Raw genomic sequence first — 20,967 nt, 5'->3', positions numbered from 1 at the left:
ACATGTTTTATGGTAATATTTATAAGTTGGCGCATCAGCGACGTGACTTGTACCATCTGGTGAACAAATGATTTATGTGTCTTTGTGAAGGATGCCACGCGAGTGAGTGAGTTAAAATTTAACGTCACCTCGGCAATATTTCATTTATAGTGAGATAGGTTGTACATACCCAATAAATACAAGCAGTTAAATAACCAGTCATCGACGGACTGTAAAATAACTAGAGAATCATAAAAAGAGTTAAAACTAGCTAGCATATATTTTTAAAAGTACAACACTATTTTAGACAATACAATGTAAAAATGGGCTATTGATCGCCAACAGGATGCCACGCGATCACCTGGCATCATCACTAATTGATAGTGATTCACTAATGACTGAACATGTAGCCAGAACCGTGCAATACGTTTCTTTTAGCAGGATATCTTATGGTTGTGAAAAGGGCTTTATCGCTTTAATAACCTTGGCCCGATAGGTAGACGTGCCACCCAGGCTGACTACACAATCCAAGCAACTTTTAGGCCCCGTTTCACAAACCCAAGGACCAATTCGCTGATGGGTAAATATATGCAAGACTTAAATATACCACTTGTGTTTCATAACTAGTGCCCAGTCGGAGCAGGACCGAAACTTTTGGACCCATCCAACTTCACTCTGGTCAACTTGATATGTCTTGTCTCTTTTATACCTTAAGATATATGTACTGTGTATTGTGACTGTGTTTTTCTGATGAAATGATAAACGTAAAAGCAATACAGACATTACCCACATTTTATTCACAACTGGCAATGGTGTATCTGCAAAGAAAATAGTTACACGAATTACACACTTGAATAAACATTCATTGATAATATACTTGCAAACAACCAACTCCTGCAGAAGGCCTTCCAGTTTCAATTATAGTTTAATCCTCCATATAATGTTCACATATTTAAATGACATTGCACCAGTATGAAAGAGGCACGGATATTGCTCAGAATATGAACCCTAAACATTTTATCAGTAAGTTTGTTAATTTTATTCCAAAAGCCTACTGCAGTGTGATATCATGTGACGTCACAATCGACGTTTATTCAACAATAGTCGAAATGAGCCGGGGCTAGTTCCACAAAACAATCACCATGTTACGATGCTCGAAACTGTCTTTATAGGTTTACCACAGCCGTAGCGCTCTGATCGTTTTGTGGAAAGTTTTCCTAAATCAGAAAACCACTAATAAAATCTTGCTAATAAAATTACTGTGGGTAGGACAGACAGAAGCATGTAACTCCCAATCACAGAATAACTCCCTTGTCATTTTGAAAAGGCTCCTGTCACAAGAAACCAAATCTCTAGGACGGAAAATCCGTAATTACCTGTCAATTGTCAGATATATCCTTAATACTATTACCATCGGAAAATGTTGATCTGTATATGTTACAGTCTGGTTCACCCCATGACTGTGCTGACAACTACTGGAGCAGCTGTGCTGACAACTACTGGAGCAGCTGTGCTGACAACTACTGGAGCAGCTGTGCTGACAACGACTGGAAGAGATGTGACAACGATGGTGCCGACGGTAGTTTCCGTCATCTTAGCCTCCATTTCCAGATGCTGGAATACGGCAAAGATTAACTTAAAATGGATGCAGACTTTGGAAAATACACAGCCCCATCAAATCTACTTTCTTTCTCTTCCAATTCATGTTTCTTTTTCTTCCAGTGCCTTGGGCGTATTTGGAGTCTAATGAAACAGACAAAATGAACCGTAAGAGTTTTATTTGATTACGCCTTTGCAGTAAATCTACAGTTTCTTTGCGGAATTTTCAAGATTGCACTCAGGTACTTTTACGTTCTACTTGGCATGAAATGAATGATTTTGTGTTCACGTGTTAGGAAACAATAATCTGGCTGACTGAATTGAAGGAAGGAAGGAAAGTGTCTATGATAATGTAACAACTGATGTACGATTTTTAGGATTCTCTATCGTGAGTTTGTTAGTTTGGATTACCCTAATGATCAGCTGATCAAAGCCGTGAACTTCATCGTCATCAATTTCTGCAAAAAGAAATAAGAAATACAATCAATGACAGTCTCCTTCAATGCACACATTGGTTGGGAAGCAGTTCCGGACTGACTAATGGATGGAGGCTTCAGTGAGCACAACAGTAAAGAGCTACGGGAGGAGGTTTCAGATAGTGCAGTAGAGAGAGCAACTGTTGGATGTCCCGGGAAGCAATACACGGAGAGGCAGGAGTATGACATTCCGGGTAATACTATATTGAAGACCAACGAGATGAGGTTCTGGATTTCCCTCTTCAGTTAAGTGATGGTTGGAGATTCTGGCGAGAAGAAGTGAAGAGGTGACAATACTCTGGAAAAACCCAAACCCTTTCTAAACTCAACCCCGTCCATAGTCATTTGAAATCACTTCTCAAAGCAGAGTCGAATGTACGGTTCCAGCTTCATTAAGAGCGAGTGTTTATGGACTGTATTTTGTGGGAGAAAGCTTTGTTGAGATCTTGAATGTTGTAACTCTGATGAAATCTTCATGGAAATAGAGACAAGGCTTGATATCCTGGCATACTGCTGGGCACTTGTACTAAGTTCTCTGATAAAAAAGTGGTAGCAGTTTGAAACCAAATGAACGTTCAGCAACTTTCATAACATTTGCTCCTGGATGAAAAGGTGTTTGTACAGGAACATAGAGATACATGATATTCCTGTCCACAGTACGCGGTTGTTGTGGATTATATACATACGTGACATAAGGTCCAGGACAGCTGCGTAGCCCTTCTGGTCAATGTACTGGGTGAGGGTATTGTGTTCAGCAGCGTACAAGATCTCCAAGAACACCTGCATGTCGGCGTCAGAGAGATCGTCCTCAATCTTGTGTGCAAGGTGAAGTTCGTTCAGGAAGTTGAACAGGTCGGAGCCACTCTGTCGCTTCTGATTAAAGAAAACACACGTCTGTAGGTTTTACACGTTTTAGTTAAGGGTCTGTTTCAGATCGGGGCCCAGATCTATAAATGCGCCACGAACAATGGCGCTCTTTGTTAAGTATTTCCGTTATAGCAACGTGTTTCCTCACATCTCCCTGTCCCACGTGTGTACTTATAACACACTAACGTTTAGTAAGAACATAAAAGTAATCTCTAGTCCACCATACGAAATATGCGAAGAATTACTGAACGAGTTCTAACTGTTAGATACTTCTTTCTTTTAAGTTACGGATTATGTTTATCTATCAAAAAGGAATAGCTGTTAGATATACGTTTTTTTAGCGTGATATATATTTCTGTCATAGACATGAACCACCACATCCCTGTCTCAGAGATGAGTCACAGTCCTTTATTTAATTAAGGACTGATTATTTACAGAAAGTATGTTAGCCAAGTGGAATAATGTCATATGGATTCTGAAAAACACAAAATATTCACCCCTAGCTCAAATTTGACTTTGTATCCCACATGACATAGGTAGGAATATACTTAAGACCTTGATCAATTGGGCTTTTGTCTCAAAATGTAGTGAAGTATAAAGTTACTTCTATACCTTCGGGGATTCAGGAAAATTTGTAGCATAGCACTCATGGGTGCAATGTGTGAAGCCCATTTCTGGTGTCACCCACGGCGATATTGCTGGAATATTGCTAAAAGTGTTGTAAAGCTAACCCCACTTACTCACTCTCTACATACTAATCGGAATTGGACAAGTAAACAAGAGTCATCAGAAGTTGACATATCCCCCGGCCCCAACATATTTGAAATGACAAATCATCTGTGACTTAAAGTTTTTTTTGAAATTCAAATCGTTTCCATGGAAATCATGAAAAAAATAATTGCCAAAAATCTGTAAATAGAAAAAGGCACCACTTGAAGATCTGCCTTAAAACATCTGCCAAGTTCTGTTCAAAGATGTTGAACGGTTTTTGAGTTGTGCTCCAGAAACGAAGCCCACCCCTCCCTTTAAGACTAAGTCCGAATCGTTTCCATGGAAACCGAGAAAAATAAAAATGACATAAATCTGTAAATAGCAAAAGGCATCACTTCAAGATCTGTCTCATATATCTCCCAAGTACAGTTGAAAGATATTGAACGGTTTTCAAGTTGTGCTCCTTAAACGAAACCTACCCCCTCCCTTTTGAGACTAAGAATACAAATGCCAAAAATCTGTAAAGAGCAAAAGGCACCAATTTGGGCTCTGCCTCACATATCTGCCAAGTTTTGTTGAAAGATATTAAGAAGTTTTCGAACTGTGCTCCGGAAACGAAACCCACCCCTCCTTTTTGAGACTAAGTCCGAATCGTTTCCATGGAAACCCAGAAAATATTAAATCACAAAAAATCTGTAAGTAGCAAAAGGCACCACTTTGGGTTCTGTTTGATATATCTACCAAGTTTTGCAGAAAAATACTGAACGGTTTCTGAGTTATGCTCCGGAAACGAAGCCCAACCCTCCCTTTAAGACTGAGTCCAAAACGTTTCCACGGAAACTGAGAAAAATAAAAAGGCCAAAAATCTGTAAATAGCAAAAGGCACCACCGTAGGTTCTGTTTGATATATTTACAATTTTTTGTTGAAAAATATCGAATGGCTTGGAGTTACAAAAATTATTACGGACGGACGGACAGACGGACGAGGCGACGACTATATCCCCCCCCCCGCTTACATGCCGGGGTATAAAAAGGGTATAAAAAAGGGTTGGGTAAGACGTTTAACACACGCATTAGGAATAGGGATGATCTGATATCAATAACAGCTAATTACCTTCCACTGATTTACCCTGTGAACACATAGAAGATTAGTGAGACCACACCATCTGTTTTCCCTATTTGTTACAGTTTAGAAATTGCCGTGACAAAAGGTTTGTGAGTCACCTTTAAACCAGCAAAATAAAATACAGACATGTCTATAGTATTCAATAATATATTGAATAAAGAATGAACAAGGTTACAATGAATGATAGTATAGATAGCTGATTCAATACTATCGGGTCACATATCTGAAATATTAACTAAATGTCTATAGTTACCGGAGTCTTTACTCTTGTCGATGTACTGATTGAAGAATGTTGAAACTGACAATCAATGACAGTCAATGGTCTTCAAACGTCAATGTTATCAGACAGATGTGCGTAAATCCAAAGCAGTCCTCAAAGTCGTGTCGAACATCTCAACAACCAATCAACATATACCTATTACACAATCCTCGAATTCTCTAGCAGCAGCTACATCTCACTACAATCCTTCCAGAACTTTCCACAAGAACGCCAAAAGACCGGAGGCAACAAACAACCAAAGGTAGGCTACTCCAGCTTACTCTTAACAGGTGAAATTACACAGCTCAAGTTCAAGATGCGAGTTCAAATCACACCCAGTGCTTCAAACTTTTGTGACCTATAATAACAAAAAGTTAATTAATGTGACCTTAACATTAACAAGAACACCTTCTCATAACGCTATACAGATCTATGTACGAAGAAAAAGATGATTGGTTGGTTTGTTGTTTAACGCAGCACTCAGCAATATTCCAGCGATATCTGGACTTGATAATCCTGTGATCAATAGCATGAGCATTGACCTTCGCAATTGGTAAACGATGACATGTAACACCACCCGATCCCGTCTGTTGCCTCTTACGACAACCATGGGTTACTGTAGACTAATTTTAACCCAGATCTGCACCGGTTCATAACGATAAAGACTGACAGAATACGATCTGCAAGATTGTCTGAAAGTGGGAAGGATTTCAGCGTTCCAGTACTCAACCTCCCCAGCTATATATGTTATATCCAGCAAGTGTCCCAGCAACTACAGGTGTCTACATGGCACAGAATTTGTGGAAAAATCAAGCAGGTTCTTTCTGCCAAACTTTAACTAGGCTGTCATATGCATTTGCCAAGAAGGGTTACAGGGTAAATACAGTTTTCTAAAATTTTATAGTACACATGCAGAGTAAATATCCAAACTCAGCGTATCAGTGACAAAAGGATGCAATTCCCTATTTTAAACCATATGTTCTTTTTCGGATAAACAATTATCATACACTTTCCATGTGTTTGTACAGAGTATCGACCCTTGGACAGGGTTCTTCATCCTATTGCGAACACCTGTTATCATCACTATTTGATAATGATTTACGAACGGTTGCTCATGATAAAGTAGGCATCGTACAGACGTGATTTCTTATGATTTTTGAAAAGGCTTTGCTGCTTTTTGTCACATACTGCAGTATATTTATCCTTTCATGACTGATTGAAAACAGGACTAAGGTTCACACTTACCCCGAATATGCTTCCTCCCGTCAGATGCTGAAACAGAAGAACAGTAGTAGTAGTGGTGGTAGTAGTAGTAGTGGTAGTAGGGGTAGTAGTAGTAGTAGCAGTAGTTGTAGTAGTAGTAATGGTGGTGGTGATTGGTGATGGTGGTAGTAGGAGGAGGAAGAGGAGGAGGAAGAAGAAGAGGAGGAGGAGGTGCAGTCAAATACACACGTTTGCAGTTGTTAAGTTGATGCGAGTTTATATGATTAATAAGCATCACTATACTTACAGCGGCAAGGTAACCTTCAAAGTGGGGAATGTCGTCCTTGTCAAGATCTGAAGATATAGGAATCATATGTGCCACATGGATGTTGGAAGCGAGTATAAAGATAAGGGTTGTTATACCTGCCAGGATGTCAGATTCTTTAATATTTGTGAATACTATACCAGTATATATTGATTTATATAAGCTTTTTAATGATGACATATTATGCCCCAAAGGTTATATATGGGGGATAAAATATCTTGTTTCATAACGTGTTAATACACTTGTAGACATACACTTTCTTTCTTAATTTCTATTTTTCCATAAACGTTTTTCGAGATGAAATTGATATAATTGATCTGGTTTGTCCCCCAGAATCATTATATCGTATATGTCAGTGTGTATATGAAACATAGATACCGTCATAAGTTCAGATTATCATTTCAGTATTATCAGACTATTTCTTGATCTGAGTCTTGGCTCTGCATTTAGTGACTTGTGCCCATTTGAGTAGGAGTGAGTAAATAGAGACTTACGTTCATTTGTGAAAGTGTGTGTGTAAGAAGTGACTTGTGTCCATCTGAGAGACTGTGTGTAAGAAGTGACGTGTGTCCATCTGAGAGAGAGAGTGTGTGTAAGAAGTAAATTGTGTACACCTGAGAGACTGTGCGTAAGAAGTGACGTGTGTCCATCTGACAGACTGTGTGTAAGAAGTGACGTGTGTCCATCTGAAAGACTGTGTGTAAGAAGTGACGTGTGTCCACCTGAGAGAATGTATGTAAGAAGTGACACGTGTCCATCTGAGAGAATGTGTGTAAGAAGTGACTTCTGTCCACCTGAGAGACTGTGTAAGAAGTGACACGTGTCCATCTGAGTGACTGTGTGTAAGAAGTGACTTGTGTCCATCTGAGAGACTGTGTGTAAGAAGTGACTTGTGTCCATCCTAGAGACTGTGTGTAAGAAGTGACACGTGTCCACCTGAGAGACTGTGTAAGAAGTGACACGTGTCCATCTGAGTGACTGTGTGTAAGAAGTGACGTGTGTCCACCTGAGGAACTGTGTGTAAGAAGTGACGTGTGTCCATCTGAGAGACTGTGTGTAAGAAGTCACGTGTGTCCATCTGAGTGACTGTGTGTAAGAAGTGACGTGTGTCCATCTGAGAGAATGTGTGTAATAAGCGCGCGTGTGTGCGTTTGTGTGTGTGTGTAGTTTGTACATAATTCCAATCCAAAGGAGGGATCGGTGTACTCCATACAAGGTATCGCAAATGACTGAAAGAACTGGTTAGGGATACCAACTGTTCTAAAGCTCCATGAGAATGGAAACGAACACAAATATAGACATACGATCAATGAGACGAATAATCTTGTCGAAGGTCTGGGCTTTGATAAAGGCTGTAAGATCGGCACTGCCCTTCTCGGCAGCCATGATGAGTTCACTGTAGAGGAGCTTTTCAGTTGGGTTCATACTGAAGAATTCGTGACTTTGCTCTATATCCTTCAGGTAGTCAGCGAATTTATAGGAGTCGGTGTAGTCGTGATGGTGATCGTGGTGATGATCGTCGGCCATGACAGCCGTCACTGCTACCACAGCAACAAGTAGAAGCTTCATTGCACTAAGGAAGAAAATGAATTTCGTTAAAGGCAGAGTCGAGTGTACAGCTGTGACCATATCATAAGCATACATATGCTTCAGCAGTATTACAGCTGCATGATGTCTGAAATCGAGTCTGGACCAGACAAGCCAATGATTGTCACCATGTGATACGATGACAGAGCATGTGTTTATGAAATCACTTTGAAATAGCGATGATACCAGGTGTTCGCGAAAAGGTAAGCGTATCCTGCCCCACCCGTGGCACCCGTCTTATACATATGGAAAGTCAAGTCCGTTGTTCACCAGAAATAATTCGGGAACGTAAGGTACAAATCAAAATAGGGAATTGCATCGGACATCATTTTGGTAGCAAATTTCGAAATGTCCTCCACATAGTTTTTTTTTGAAAACATTACTATTGCCTTGAATATTGTAACCTCGGTCAAACAACTTCTGAGCAAGAATGATATGACGCTCTTTGAAATCTTGGTGAAAAGGACATGCTCAATTGTATCTCAAAGGTTGTGAAATGTAAACACCAAAGGCTGGGGCTATTGCTCGACATGAAGGGAAAGTTGACTATTGGGATGTTGAAATCATCCCTCTCTGTCCTACAGTCTTGTGGAGAGGTTTTGTCTCTCTGAATCTGTATGTATAGATCTAAATATGAAACGGTTGAGGCAGTCTCACTGTCTTGTCACCTTAATTTAAGGTGGGTAAGTTCAGGTGGGTAAATCAGTGGAAGGGAATTGTCTATTTGATGATTATTGAACGATATCAATTCATCCATAAACCTAAATCTTAAGTTAAACTACTTAAGATAATTACCCTGGTTTGATTTTGCCAACCCAAGCAGAAATTTTGTTTCATATGCATAAAGAAACATATCCGAAAGGATGGGAGCACAATTGGTGCCCATGGGTATGGCTAAATGTTTTACCCCCCAATTACACAAATATGTTATCAATGAAAAACTTCTTTGAGAGGCATTTTTAGAAATTGTATAGACAAAGGAAAACCAAGTTTTATTGATAGTCAACTTCTTTATTGTAATGAGTGGGACGTTTCGGTGTAGGTACTAACAGCGTTATCCCTTACTTGATAACGGTGTTAGTACCTACACCGACGTCGCACTCATGGCACTTACTACCTGCACAATATGTGCACCCTGAACAAACATTTTACGTCTGGAACGGTATGCAGGGGTCGAGCGTTCTGTGATAGATGGCATTCTGATCTGAACTGATCTGTGCCACTGACTTGATAAATATCAGTATTGATAATTATGTATCTACACTTTCACTTGCTTTGCTACATGCTGCCTCTATATTTATGCGGAATTCTAGGGCTAGAGACACTTCAAAGGTAAAGGTATGATACAGAATGTGACTATAGTAATCCAGGGGGCCCGCGAGCACTCAGACACGGTACAGGCACTGTGAAGTGTCTTCATAATAGATATATATATATATATATACACACTTTATAATAGATATATAGTACATCTATAAGATATATGACACCCCGTGAAGAGCCACCTCCTCGTGGTGGGTGTTGGGTAACGCTAAGCGCTCTTCAAGCCCCCGTATATACCCGGGGGCATATTTGGTCCACAGCACCCCATTGCTGGCCTTAGGGCGAATTTAGCAACCTGTTTGCCGTGGGTTGCGCCCCTGTGTCGGTGGAGGACGGGATTCTGGTGGTTGAGGGCACTGGTTTCAGGAACAGTGTTCCTTTGTCAAACACACCACTTCGGACCTTACTTCACCTAGACGGGTGGTTGAATGGGCCCGGTTCAATCAATCGGCTGGTCATGCCGAGCCCTGAGCACTAAATTTCATTGCTCTATTATTATTTGGCTTGGTTCTATTTGGAAACAATATTGACATGTTTTTGTTTTTGTGTATTTACTATACGTTATATGGATTTTCAAAATTGTGAAATTTTGCCTAGATGCTGGTGTCAGAAGGCGGTGGCTCATGGGCCAATCTGGTGGAAAAATTAATTTTTAGTTTTTCTGCTTGAGTATATCATCCGAGTATCCTTGGTGCTGCAAGTCGGAGACCCGCTTGTTTTTAGCATTGTCCTTGTGATACTCCGTGGTGGGTGGGGAGCTCGGATAATGAAGTCTAAACACTAACCATGGCTTATGAAACCCCCACAAAAAAAAGCAAACGTCCTCTTGAAAAATGATCCTGATGACAACGACCTCAGATTGCCCAAACAAATTGATTACTGGCCCCGTTTTGTTGTCATTGACACCAAAGATAACACACCATTGAAGTTAAACCCTTTTGCTGTGTCTAAGGGTATCCAAGGCATTGCCGGCGATGTAAAGAACATTAAAAGATTACGTTCTGGTTCGCTGTTGATTGAGTGCAGCAAAAGACAACAGTCCACCAACCTGTTGAACACTGACACTTTTGTTGGCATTCCGTTTACCGTCACGGCCCACAAAACACTTAACACGAGCAAGGGAATCGATTGCAGGCTGACATGTCGGAACTTGATATCGTCTCCGAGATGGAGGATCAGGGTGTACTATATGTTAAACGTTTCTCAACACGTAAAAATGATACCACCATTAAAACCAACACATATCTGTTTTCCTTTTCTTTACCTAATGCTCCAAAATCACCGAAGGCAGGTTATTGTAACCTCAATGTTGAGACATACATTCCAAACCCTCTTAGGTGCTTCAAATGTCAAAAGTCTCAACAAGATCTCGTTAAACCCAAAAGTAAAAAGCCAGATTCTTCAAAAAACTCAGTGGCAGAGCCCCAAATTCAAATATTCAACAAATATGGATCTCTTGAGGATATGGACGTGTCCGAAAACGTCCGTTGTAGGGCACACAGCTTGTCGCCCATCAAAAAGTGCGGGGTAGATCCCCAATAAATCCCCCCAATAGATAGGTTATCAGAATAATAGTATACAATGGAATTGCAGAGGACTCAAAACTAATTTCAATGAATTGCAGCTTTTAGTCCAGGATTTAACACCATCAGCTTTCTGTCTGCAGGAGACATATTTAAAACAGACAGACACCTTTGACCTGCGTGATTACAAGGCATATCATTGTTTTTCACCTCCGGGTGACAGGGCCACTGGAGGATCTTCCATCCCAGTCAAACAGAACGTTATCCATATCCCTGTTGCACTTACTACTAATCTTCAGGCTGTTGCAGTGCGACTAACTTTGCACGTTGCGTTTACATTATGTTCTCTCTACATATCTCCTTCTTCAACGTTTCACAAAACTGATCTTCAAGCTCTTTGTGACCAACTCTCGAAGCCCTGTATTATTATGGGAGATTTAAATGGGCACAACCCACTCTGGGGTAGTGCAAATACAAACGCTAAAGGTAAATTACTGGAGGAGTTTTGTTCAGATAATGATTTATGTATTTATAATGATGGTTCCAACACATATTTACACCCCGGTACAGGAACCTATTCTGCTCTAGACTTGTCAGTCACAAATTCAGAACTACTAAATGAATTTGAATGGTCAGCCCACGATGACCTCTGTGGAAGTGACAATTTTCCTACTATACTAAAATCTGTAACCCCATCTGATGTACCTCCATCATCAAGGCGGAATTTTAAAAAAGGCTAACTGGGCTTTATATGAAACACTGTGTGCTACAAAACTTAAACCTGAACTTTTTATTGACGTTCCTGATGCTATCAACTGTTTTTGATGAACTGAATACCATAGCTGATGAGTGTATACCACAGTCCTCTGCAATTCCACATATCCGAAAACCATGGTTCAAAGATGAGTGCAAACAAGCTAGCAAGGCAAGGAAAAAAGCAGAACATTATTTCCGTTGCCATCCTATGGTGCATAATTTAAATAAATTTAAAATGTTAAATTCTAAAGCGCGGCGTACCTTTAAACAGAATAAATGCCAATCTTGGCAAAATTATGTATCCAAAATAAATTGTCGAACGCCCATGTCCAAGGTATGGAACATGGTCCAGAAAATTAAAGGTAAAGGTAACAAATCTAGTGTCCATCATCTTAAACATGGAGATCAATTACTTATCAATAAAATAGATATTGCGAATAAACTTGGTGAAACTCTCACTCAACACTCTTCCTCTTCTAATTATGTGCCTAAATTCCAACAATATCAAAAACAACAAGAAAGGAAAACTATTAATTTCAATTCAGATAATGGGGAAGATTATAGTGAAACATTTTCTATTTATGAACTCCATACTGCTCTTGAGCATTATCAACTCCTGAAGCACTTACCAGAATCATGTTTAGAGACGCTCTTACACATTTTTGATGATATTTGGACGTCAGGGAAATTTCCTTCCTCATGACGTGACGCCATAGTAGTACCAATACCTAAACCTGGACGTGATCATATGGATCCGTCCAATTATCGACCGATTTCACTATCTAGCTGTGTTTGCAAAACCATGGAACGCATGATAAATAATCGACTTGTTTGGTACTTGGAAACAAATAACCTTATAACAGATATACAATGTGGTTTCCGTAAAAACAGAAGTACTGTCGATCACCTAGTGCGTATGGAATCATTTGTTAAAAACGCTCTAATTAATAAGCAACACGCTGTGCCTATCTTTTTTTATCTTGAAAAAGCATATGACACGACGTGGAAATATGGCATTTTAAAAGATTTACATTGCTTCAGATTGCGAGGCCGTTGGCCTCAATTGATAGCTAACTTTTTAAATGACAGACAATTTCAAGTCCGCGTGGGTTCTACCCTGTCTGATCATTACAATCAGGATCAGGGTGTCCCACAAGGCAGTATTTTGTCTGTCACTTTATTTAGCATTAAGATCAACAGTTTATCCAAGGTTTTAAATGATTCAATCGATGGATCACTTTTTGTGGATGATTTTAATATTTCTTGTCGTGGTAAAAATATGCATACTATTGAACAGCAACTGCAGTTGTGTTTAAACAAAATAGATAAATGGTGTCTTAGATTTCCGCGTAATGTTTACGTAATGTCAGTTAATTTTTATTCAGTTGGTATACAGAACTGGGAAACGTTAGACATGTTAGACATACCTCATGTTTAGTTCAGGTCTTGGTTATGCTTGGGTCTACCAAGACGTTGGATGTACAAATAGTTTTCTTTAAAACTTCAAACCAGACTGAAAGATCTATGCACATTCACGAATGGACAAATATATTAGCATCTAGAACTAAATATGCATGCTATGCAAATTATAAATTAGCCTTGAGGCGGGGATATATTTAACCAATTAGACCAATTCGCAACCCACTTTGCTCGTGCTCGAGTTGGGTGTACAAGGCTAAATGTTAAAATCTAAAGTAATATTCCTTCAAATGTTCCTTCAAGGGCAGAAACGGACTGAAATGAAATGCTATGTATTTAAAAAAATATCATGTATATTGTGTCCTTTGCACCTTTACCGGCCTATGACCTTTCATGCAATAAACATTTGAAATTAAATAATCCTTTTGATAAGAAAGAAGTCTGAGGTACCTGAATGCATCTCATCGGACTGCAAGAATCCAACTCGAAGACGATATCACGATCTAGGCAATTTTAGTTCTTGTCTAGCACGACAAATAGACGTTTATACTTAATGAACGGCAAAGTATCTTTTACACAGCTTTCCTTATGAAGTGTGAAAAATCAGTGCGCCTTACCTGAAAACGGTGCTCCAAAAATCCACAATATATAGTACTATTGTAAATTTGCGTTAACCCAAAAAATATCAAGAATAATTTCATATTACAGGGCAACTGGATATTGGTTTCACCAAACAATACATTATAATGAGAAAGAAAAAAACAGTTTAGATTTTACACAGTAGGAGAGTAAGAAGCCCAATACCTGTCGTGTTTCACTGCTGGGAAGACTACTCTACCTTCAGTCACTCGCTCCCCCTATTTATACTATGATAAGAAACAGGATAGGCTTCTGGAAGCTCACCTGACCATCTAACGCTGGTTCGAATTCTTGATACAGGGCACATGTTTCGTTTCGATTTTATTGTTAAATCTCTGTTTATGAGGAATGTAATTGGCACAAGTGTCAGTATCGCAACAATATCAAGGTGGCATAAAACCTTACTCACTCACTCACTCTCACAAAAATACCCACCCAGCGCTCACTCACTCACACATTCATTCACTCACCCACCCACACACTCACTCACTCACTCACACACTCACTCACCCGCCCACTCGGGCACCCATTCGACCACCCAATCACTCCTTATAAAGAGACATTGGGATAGGTAATTATTCAGCGTATTCAACCACGCTGGTATTTAATATTCGAACCTTTATTGCATAAATGTAACTTCGTACCGTCACAATAATGCTGACTGGCTGAGACTTGACGTCAGCCAATCCCAACTGTTATCTAGAAGAACATGTCCTGTCACATATTTTAGTAAAGTTTCAGTTTATGTACAACAATTTAAACACAGATAAGATTAGGCAAGGAGGCGAATATATGATGTGCGTCACACCATGACCTATATGCATGTATTGTCTACGGAATACACAGATAAGATTAGGCAAGGCGACGAATATATGATGTGCGTCACACCATGACCTATATGCATGTATTGTCTATGGAATACACAGATAAGATTAGGCAAGGCGGCGAATATATGATGTGCGTCACACCATGACCTATATGCATGTATTGTCTATGGAATACACAGATAAGATTAGGCAAGGAGGCGAATATATGATGTGCGTCACACCATGACCTATATGCATGTATTGTCTATGGAATATTGTCTACAGATAAGATTAGGCAAGGCGGCGAATATATGATGTGCGTCACACCATGACATATATATATGTATGTATTGAATCTAAGATCAGGCAAGGCAACGAATATATGATGTGCGTCACACCATGATATGCATGTATTGTCTATGGAATACAAGATAAGATCAGGCAAGGAGGAATATATGATGTGCGTCACACCATGACCTATATGCATGTATTGTCTATGGAATACACAGATAAGATTAGGCATATATGATGTGCGTCACACCATGACATATATATCAGCGCAAGGAGGCAAATATATGATGTGCGTCATGACCTATATGCACAGATAAGACTAGGCAAGGAGGCGAATATATGATGTGCGTCACACCATGACCTATATGCATGTATTGTCTATGGAATACACAGATAAGATTAGGCAAGGAGGCGAATATATGATGTGCGTCACACCATGACCTATATGCATGTATTGTCTATGGAATACACAGATAAGATCAGGCAAGGAGGCGAATATATGATGTGCGTCACACCATGACCTATATGCATGTATTGTCTATGGAATACACAGATAAGATTAGGCAAGGAGGCGAATATATGATGTGCGTCACACCATGACCTATATGCATGTATTGTCTAATGGAATACACAGATAAGATTAGGCAGATAAGAAGGCAAGGAGGCGAATATATGATGTGCGTCACACCATGACCTATATGCATGTATTGTCTATGGAATCACACCAGATATGTAGATTAGGCAAGGAGGCGAATATATGATGTGCGTCACACCATGACCTATATGCATGTATTGTCTATGGAATACACAGATAAGATTAGGCAAGGCGGCGAATATATGATGTGCGTCACACCATGACCTATATGCATGTATTGTCTATGGAATACACAGATAAGATTAGGCAAGGCGACGAATATATGATGTGCGTCACACCATGACTATATATATGCATGTATTGTCTATGGAATACACAGACCTAGGTTATGCAAGGTACGAATATATGATGTGCGTCACACCATGACCTATATGCATGTATTGTCTATGGAATACACAGATAAGGTTAGGCAAGGCGGATATATGATTTGCGTCACACCACGAATATATGATGTGCGTCACACCATGACCTATATGCATGTATTGTCTATGGAATACACAGATAAGATTAGGCAAACGAATATATGATGTGCGATGACCTATATATGTATTGTCTATGGAATACACAGATAAGAGTAGGCAAGGCGACGGATATATGATTTGCGTCACACCATGACCTATATGCATGTATTGTCTATGGAATACACAGATAAGATTAGGCAAGGCGACGAATATATGATGTGCGTCACACCATGACCTATATGCATGTATTGTCTACGGAATACCGCACGTCGAGTTTACATATCATAGAGTCTTTAGGATCTGTTGTCAAGTATGTCTTTGTTAAACATTAAAATCTCTGTCATACACAAGATACACTTGTTTCATTACAACATGTTGCTAGATCATCTGTGTTAAAAAGTAGGGCTGAATACTCAGCATAGTGCACTGACATAAAGTCCTTCAGCTGACAAATTGTCATAGCGCTGTGGCTCTATGCAAATACGAGCCACACTTTGATAATGCTTCGGAATATTCCGACTACAATGAACTACAATATTTTGAGAATAAGAATCAGTAAATCCGATTGCCTGACTCTACCTACAGTAAGTAAACTATGGTAATATCAAACTCAGAAGGACCACGTTATGATCGTACGTCGTTATAAGCACTTCGACTACATTATAGACACTATTAACCAGTTCGTTATAAATGTAGTTCTAGCTAGGGTCCATGCAGGTAGCAAATGTACTGTAAATCCCCATGGTCCTTAGTATGGTGATCTACCTTCAGTTGTTGACAATCCATAGCTTGTTTTTATATCGTATTGTTCTCGTTTATGATAACATGCTAGTTTTACTTTACTATCTGTGATACACTGGCAGTTTTACTGTTCTTGGTCTACAGGCTTTTAATTTCTAATTTTATTGTTCTGTAATACAATAATCAATTGTTCTCGTCACGATATGTCTGAAATATTGCCGATGTGACGATAAATATTTACATACTCACTATAAATGTAGTTCACTGTATACATATACATTTTACACCAGTCACATGAATGAAACATAAACCGTTTGCATCACATGGAGCTGTCATGTTTACTGATAAATAACGTCATTCACAAAATCCTGTTCCAGTTGTTTAATCTGCTCTTATTCACGTTCACGACCAGTTCTCACCAATGTACCCAAACTAGTTTTGAGCGAGACACAACCAGAGGATCTCAACATAACAACAGTCAACTTCCTCTGATTAAGAAACATCCAGGTCAAGAAGCCCAACCACACAGTCCTGTCTGCCGTCTCTTACGACAAACATGTGTTGCTTGAGACCAATTCTAACTAGGATCTTTGCAATGTTTTGAGGTAATCATAGTTTACATTATATACCACTTATTTCAAGTGAAACTGAGCACATTTTCTCCTTTGTTCTAACAGATTCAAAAGGTAGTCCTTTTGAACGCGCTATCCCTGGTATGTGAAAATGTCATCTGTCTGAGTAAGTTCCGAAAGGGTCTCACAGAGGATGAAAAAGTACTACATATTAGTCATGTTATTTATCAATTCCATGTAATGATACTTGGTTTGAAGTATGGTTAAACAGTACACAGTTCTTTCAAAAGGTAATTGACGAAAACTGTTTCAGGTTTATGTGTAATTTCTCTAACAGTGGTAAATAGTGCACAACTCAACTTTGACATGTCCATGGAAGGCTTACAGAAATAATGCATTACTATACAGTTGTGCGTATGTACCAATACAAGATATGTATTATCAAACCTGGCACAATAGTATTTCATCTTCATTCTTTTAATGTCATTATAATTCGATTAAGTCAGCTATAGAACCAGAGAAGTATTTAACATCATTAGAAAATAAGGATTTGATAAGAGCCATGTGTAAATTTAGACTTTCCCTACACAATTTTAATGTCAATTTTTCCAGAAGGTATAAACAAGACGATATTGACCTAATTAAATGTACAAACTGTAAATTGGGTTTTATTGAAGATGAATTCCATGTATTATTAGTTTGTGATAAATATAAAGATTTGAGAGAGAAATATCTTCCACACATTAAAAATGTCCATAAAAACAATATGTTAATGGTAAATTTATTAAATTCTCACAATCCTCTTGTTATACATGCAGTTGCAACATTATATATTAACTGTAAAATGGGCCATAAGGCCGTATATTACCGAATAAAGTGTTTGTTTGTCTGTATGTACCAAATTTGTTGGAAATAATTCAGAATGACGAACCAGTTGAACACTATTTGTTTCCCAGTTCCCATTTCCATGTGGAGTCCACGAAACAGTCCCAACAGCCCGGTACTGAGTTTCCAATATTAACCTGGTGATATTCTGCCTGACAATACCCAACAGAACCACATGTTACATTTTAGCTCAGTTTTATTGATAATGTGAAGTGTACCATTTAGGGAAGTTTATTGTATGAATTGATCGGTTATTGATAGATCAGTTAATTCACATATGCTTTTATGTGTGAAAAGGGTCGTTAATTTTGAGGAACGTTTTAGAGCCAGATACCTAAACATAATGGCATCATTGCGAATCAAAATCAAGCATTCTTCAGCGTCATGACAGTGGGACAAAGTGTTCTGGAATGTCATTTTCAGTTTCCTGGGGAGTATTAAATTCCAGTTACCTATCCTGCAGTAGAAGGTTAATCTCACATCAATACCTTCTTATACTACCGGGTACCCACTCGCTGTGCGCCCATCCACTCTCAATTGCTGCTTAGCTTTGTCTGATTTTGAACTGAACCACGTTCCATCCGTGTCACACTAACTAAAGGCCATGTTTCACAATGAAGAGTATTCGTTGGCTGCTGGACGAACGGATGTCATTTTGATGACTAAAGAGGAAAACGACAGCAATAACAACAAAGACGCACACTTATTTGTGTTACATAGCTTATGTTTCATACTTGTGTTTCATAGCTTGTGTTGTGTCAGTGGGTCGGGCGTCTGATCAGTGTACTTGTATATTGCAGATTTCTTTATGCGCCTTTTCCAAGTCAGCAGATGTGCTCAAGGCGCAACAATGACAGATTAAAAGAGTCTCCCACATTTATACAGCAATATGTACACGTCCAAATAGAGTTAGTTCCTAATAATGCATTGAAAACAGGTATGTTTTGAGTCCTGACTTGAATGTGACAATACTATCAGAAACTTTCAGATTGTATGGGAGTGAATTCCAAAAGGCACATTTTTCGTTTCGATTTTACTGTTAAGTCTCTGTTTAGCATCATGAGGAATGTAATTTTCACAAACAGAAGCTCTTGATTAGATGATCGAAGGCAGCGTTTGTTTGAGTAAGGAGTAAGCAGGTCAGAGAGATATGGGGGACCAAGTCCGTGACGGGCCATGTAGGTCAAGCAGAGGATTTAGTAGTCGCTTCTTGCCTTGATGGGGAGCCAGTGTAACTGTTTAAGAACAGGTGTGATGTGGCCATGTTTGGGAATCCGACTGATAATACGTGCGGCCGTGTTCTGCACCTTCTGTAACTTATCCAATAGCCTCTGACTGATCCCAAACAGCAAGTTGTTGCAGTAGTTGAGCCTTGAATTCACAAGCGCCGGGACTAAGGCATGGGCGGCTTCAGCTGTAAGGTATTGACGAATGTTGCTGATGGAGCGGAGATGAAAATAGCCAGTCTTACAGATGTTGTTCACTTGTGTTTCCATTGACAGTGATGTATCAAAGTATATGCCTAGATCTTTGACAGATGAGCTTATATGAACAACTGCGTCGGCGATGGTTAGGCTCTTAATGGGACATCTTGAAATTTGGTGACTTGTTCATACCAGAAGAGCCTCAGTCTTCGTGGCATGGAGTTTAAGCCTATGAATTGTCATCCAGGACTTGATTTCCCTTGTTAGTGTGCAGTTTGCGATCTCTGGAAGTGACTTAGATTTGGCAGTGGTAGTTTCTTGAGGAGTTGGGTGTCATGTGCGTAAGAATGATGCGACATGTTGTGGACTGATTAGATGTTGGCAGCATGGCCACTATACAGCAGGAACAGCAACGGGCCCAAAACAGATCCCTGTGGTACTCCATGTTTGAGAGTACTGCTGTCAGATCTGTCTTTCCCTATCATTACACACTGCCGTCTGTCACAGAGATAGGAGCTTATCCTGTTCAGTACTATGCCATCAATTCCGTAGCAGATTTGAAAGGATACTATGGTCTATGGTATCAAATGCTGAGGAGAGGTCTACATTCCGTCTCAACTCATCACTAACTTGCACTAAAGCTGTTTCAGTACTATGACATTGTTTGTATGCAGACTGATGCTTGTCCAATAGGTTGTGATTGTCCAAGTGTTCCTTCAGCCTGATACTGACAGCCCTATCCACAACTTTTGAAAGAAAAGCGAGATTCGATACCGGGCGGAAATTCTTGAAATAACTACTATCCAAATTAGGTTTCTTCAGTAAAGGCTAAACAAAAGAGTTCTTGAATTCCTGAGGAAAATATCCGCTTTCGAGGCTTTTGTTTATAATGTCTGTTACAGTTGGCAAAAACAGATCAAGATTTTCTAGAAGGAACTTGGTGGGAACTGGATCAGAGGAGCAGGATGTTGGTTTTGATTTGGTTACAATAGTTCTGATCTTATCCTCAGAAAAAGAATCAAACCTATTGACTCTCTCACCTGTGAAATGTGGAATTTCGACAGGAGGTGATTGTTCCATGTCAGCTGACAGTCAATTTTGTCAATCTTGTTGACGAAGAATTCATTTATTGAATCTGACATATTTTTGTTGTCCTGTACAACTTCATCATTCGGTGTATGTTCACGCAGCTGCCTGATAAACTTATAAAGACGAGCTGGTTTGCCTGCACAGTTCTCTATCTCCTGCAAGCAATAACCCCGTTTAGCTTTAGCAATTACAGAGGTAGTTTGATTTCTGCTAGCGCGAAATATCTGCCTATGAACCTCCAGTCGTGACTT

General features: G+C 39.4%; 1 protein-coding gene across 2 annotated transcripts; it reads right to left on the bottom strand.

Moving 5' to 3' along the window:
• Positions 1-757: 757 nt before the first annotated feature.
• Positions 758-13,971, bottom strand: LOC124253040. Of its 2 annotated transcripts, none has more exons than XM_046686757.1 (8): positions 13,958-13,971; positions 7,850-8,118; positions 6,528-6,574; positions 6,263-6,289; positions 2,741-2,927; positions 1,990-2,036; positions 1,391-1,593; positions 758-1,196 (listed from the first exon to the last, which is right to left on the bottom strand). In XM_046686757.1, exons 2-7 carry the CDS (start codon positions 8,112-8,114, stop codon positions 1,429-1,431), a joined length of 738 nt encoding a protein of 245 aa, XP_046542713.1. In that variant the 5' UTR covers positions 8,115-8,118; positions 13,958-13,971; the 3' UTR covers positions 758-1,196; positions 1,391-1,428. The 2 variants fall into 2 exon arrangements, with proteins under 2 accessions (XP_046542713.1, XP_046542712.1); XM_046686756.1 differs by having other exon boundaries at positions 758-797.
• Between the last annotated feature and the right edge of the window lie 6,996 nt (positions 13,972-20,967).

The sequence above is a fragment of the Haliotis rubra genome, unplaced genomic scaffold, assembly GCF_003918875.1.
Source record: "Haliotis rubra isolate DU_JTF1 unplaced genomic scaffold, ASM391887v1 Scf53, whole genome shotgun sequence".
Taxonomy (NCBI): domain Eukaryota; kingdom Metazoa; phylum Mollusca; class Gastropoda; order Lepetellida; family Haliotidae; genus Haliotis; species Haliotis rubra.
The sequence above is the reverse complement of the archived record's forward strand: the minus strand, read 5'-3'. Positions and strand labels throughout refer to the sequence as shown.

Bases quoted from the DNA above. Each gene is read 5' to 3' on its own strand.
- LOC124253040 (XM_046686757.1), bottom strand. From the start codon at position 8,114: ATGAAGCTTCTACTTGTTGCTGTGGTAGCAGTGACGGCTGTCATGGCC. The intron at 2,037-2,740 runs GTATGTATATAA...TTCTTTTTGCAG, and splicing joins TGTCCTGGACCTTATGTCAC to AAATTGATGACGATGAAGTT. The intron at 1,594-1,989 runs GTAATCCAAACT...GCCGTATTCCAG, and splicing joins TTGATCAGCTGATCATTAGG to CATCTGGAAATGGAGGCTAA.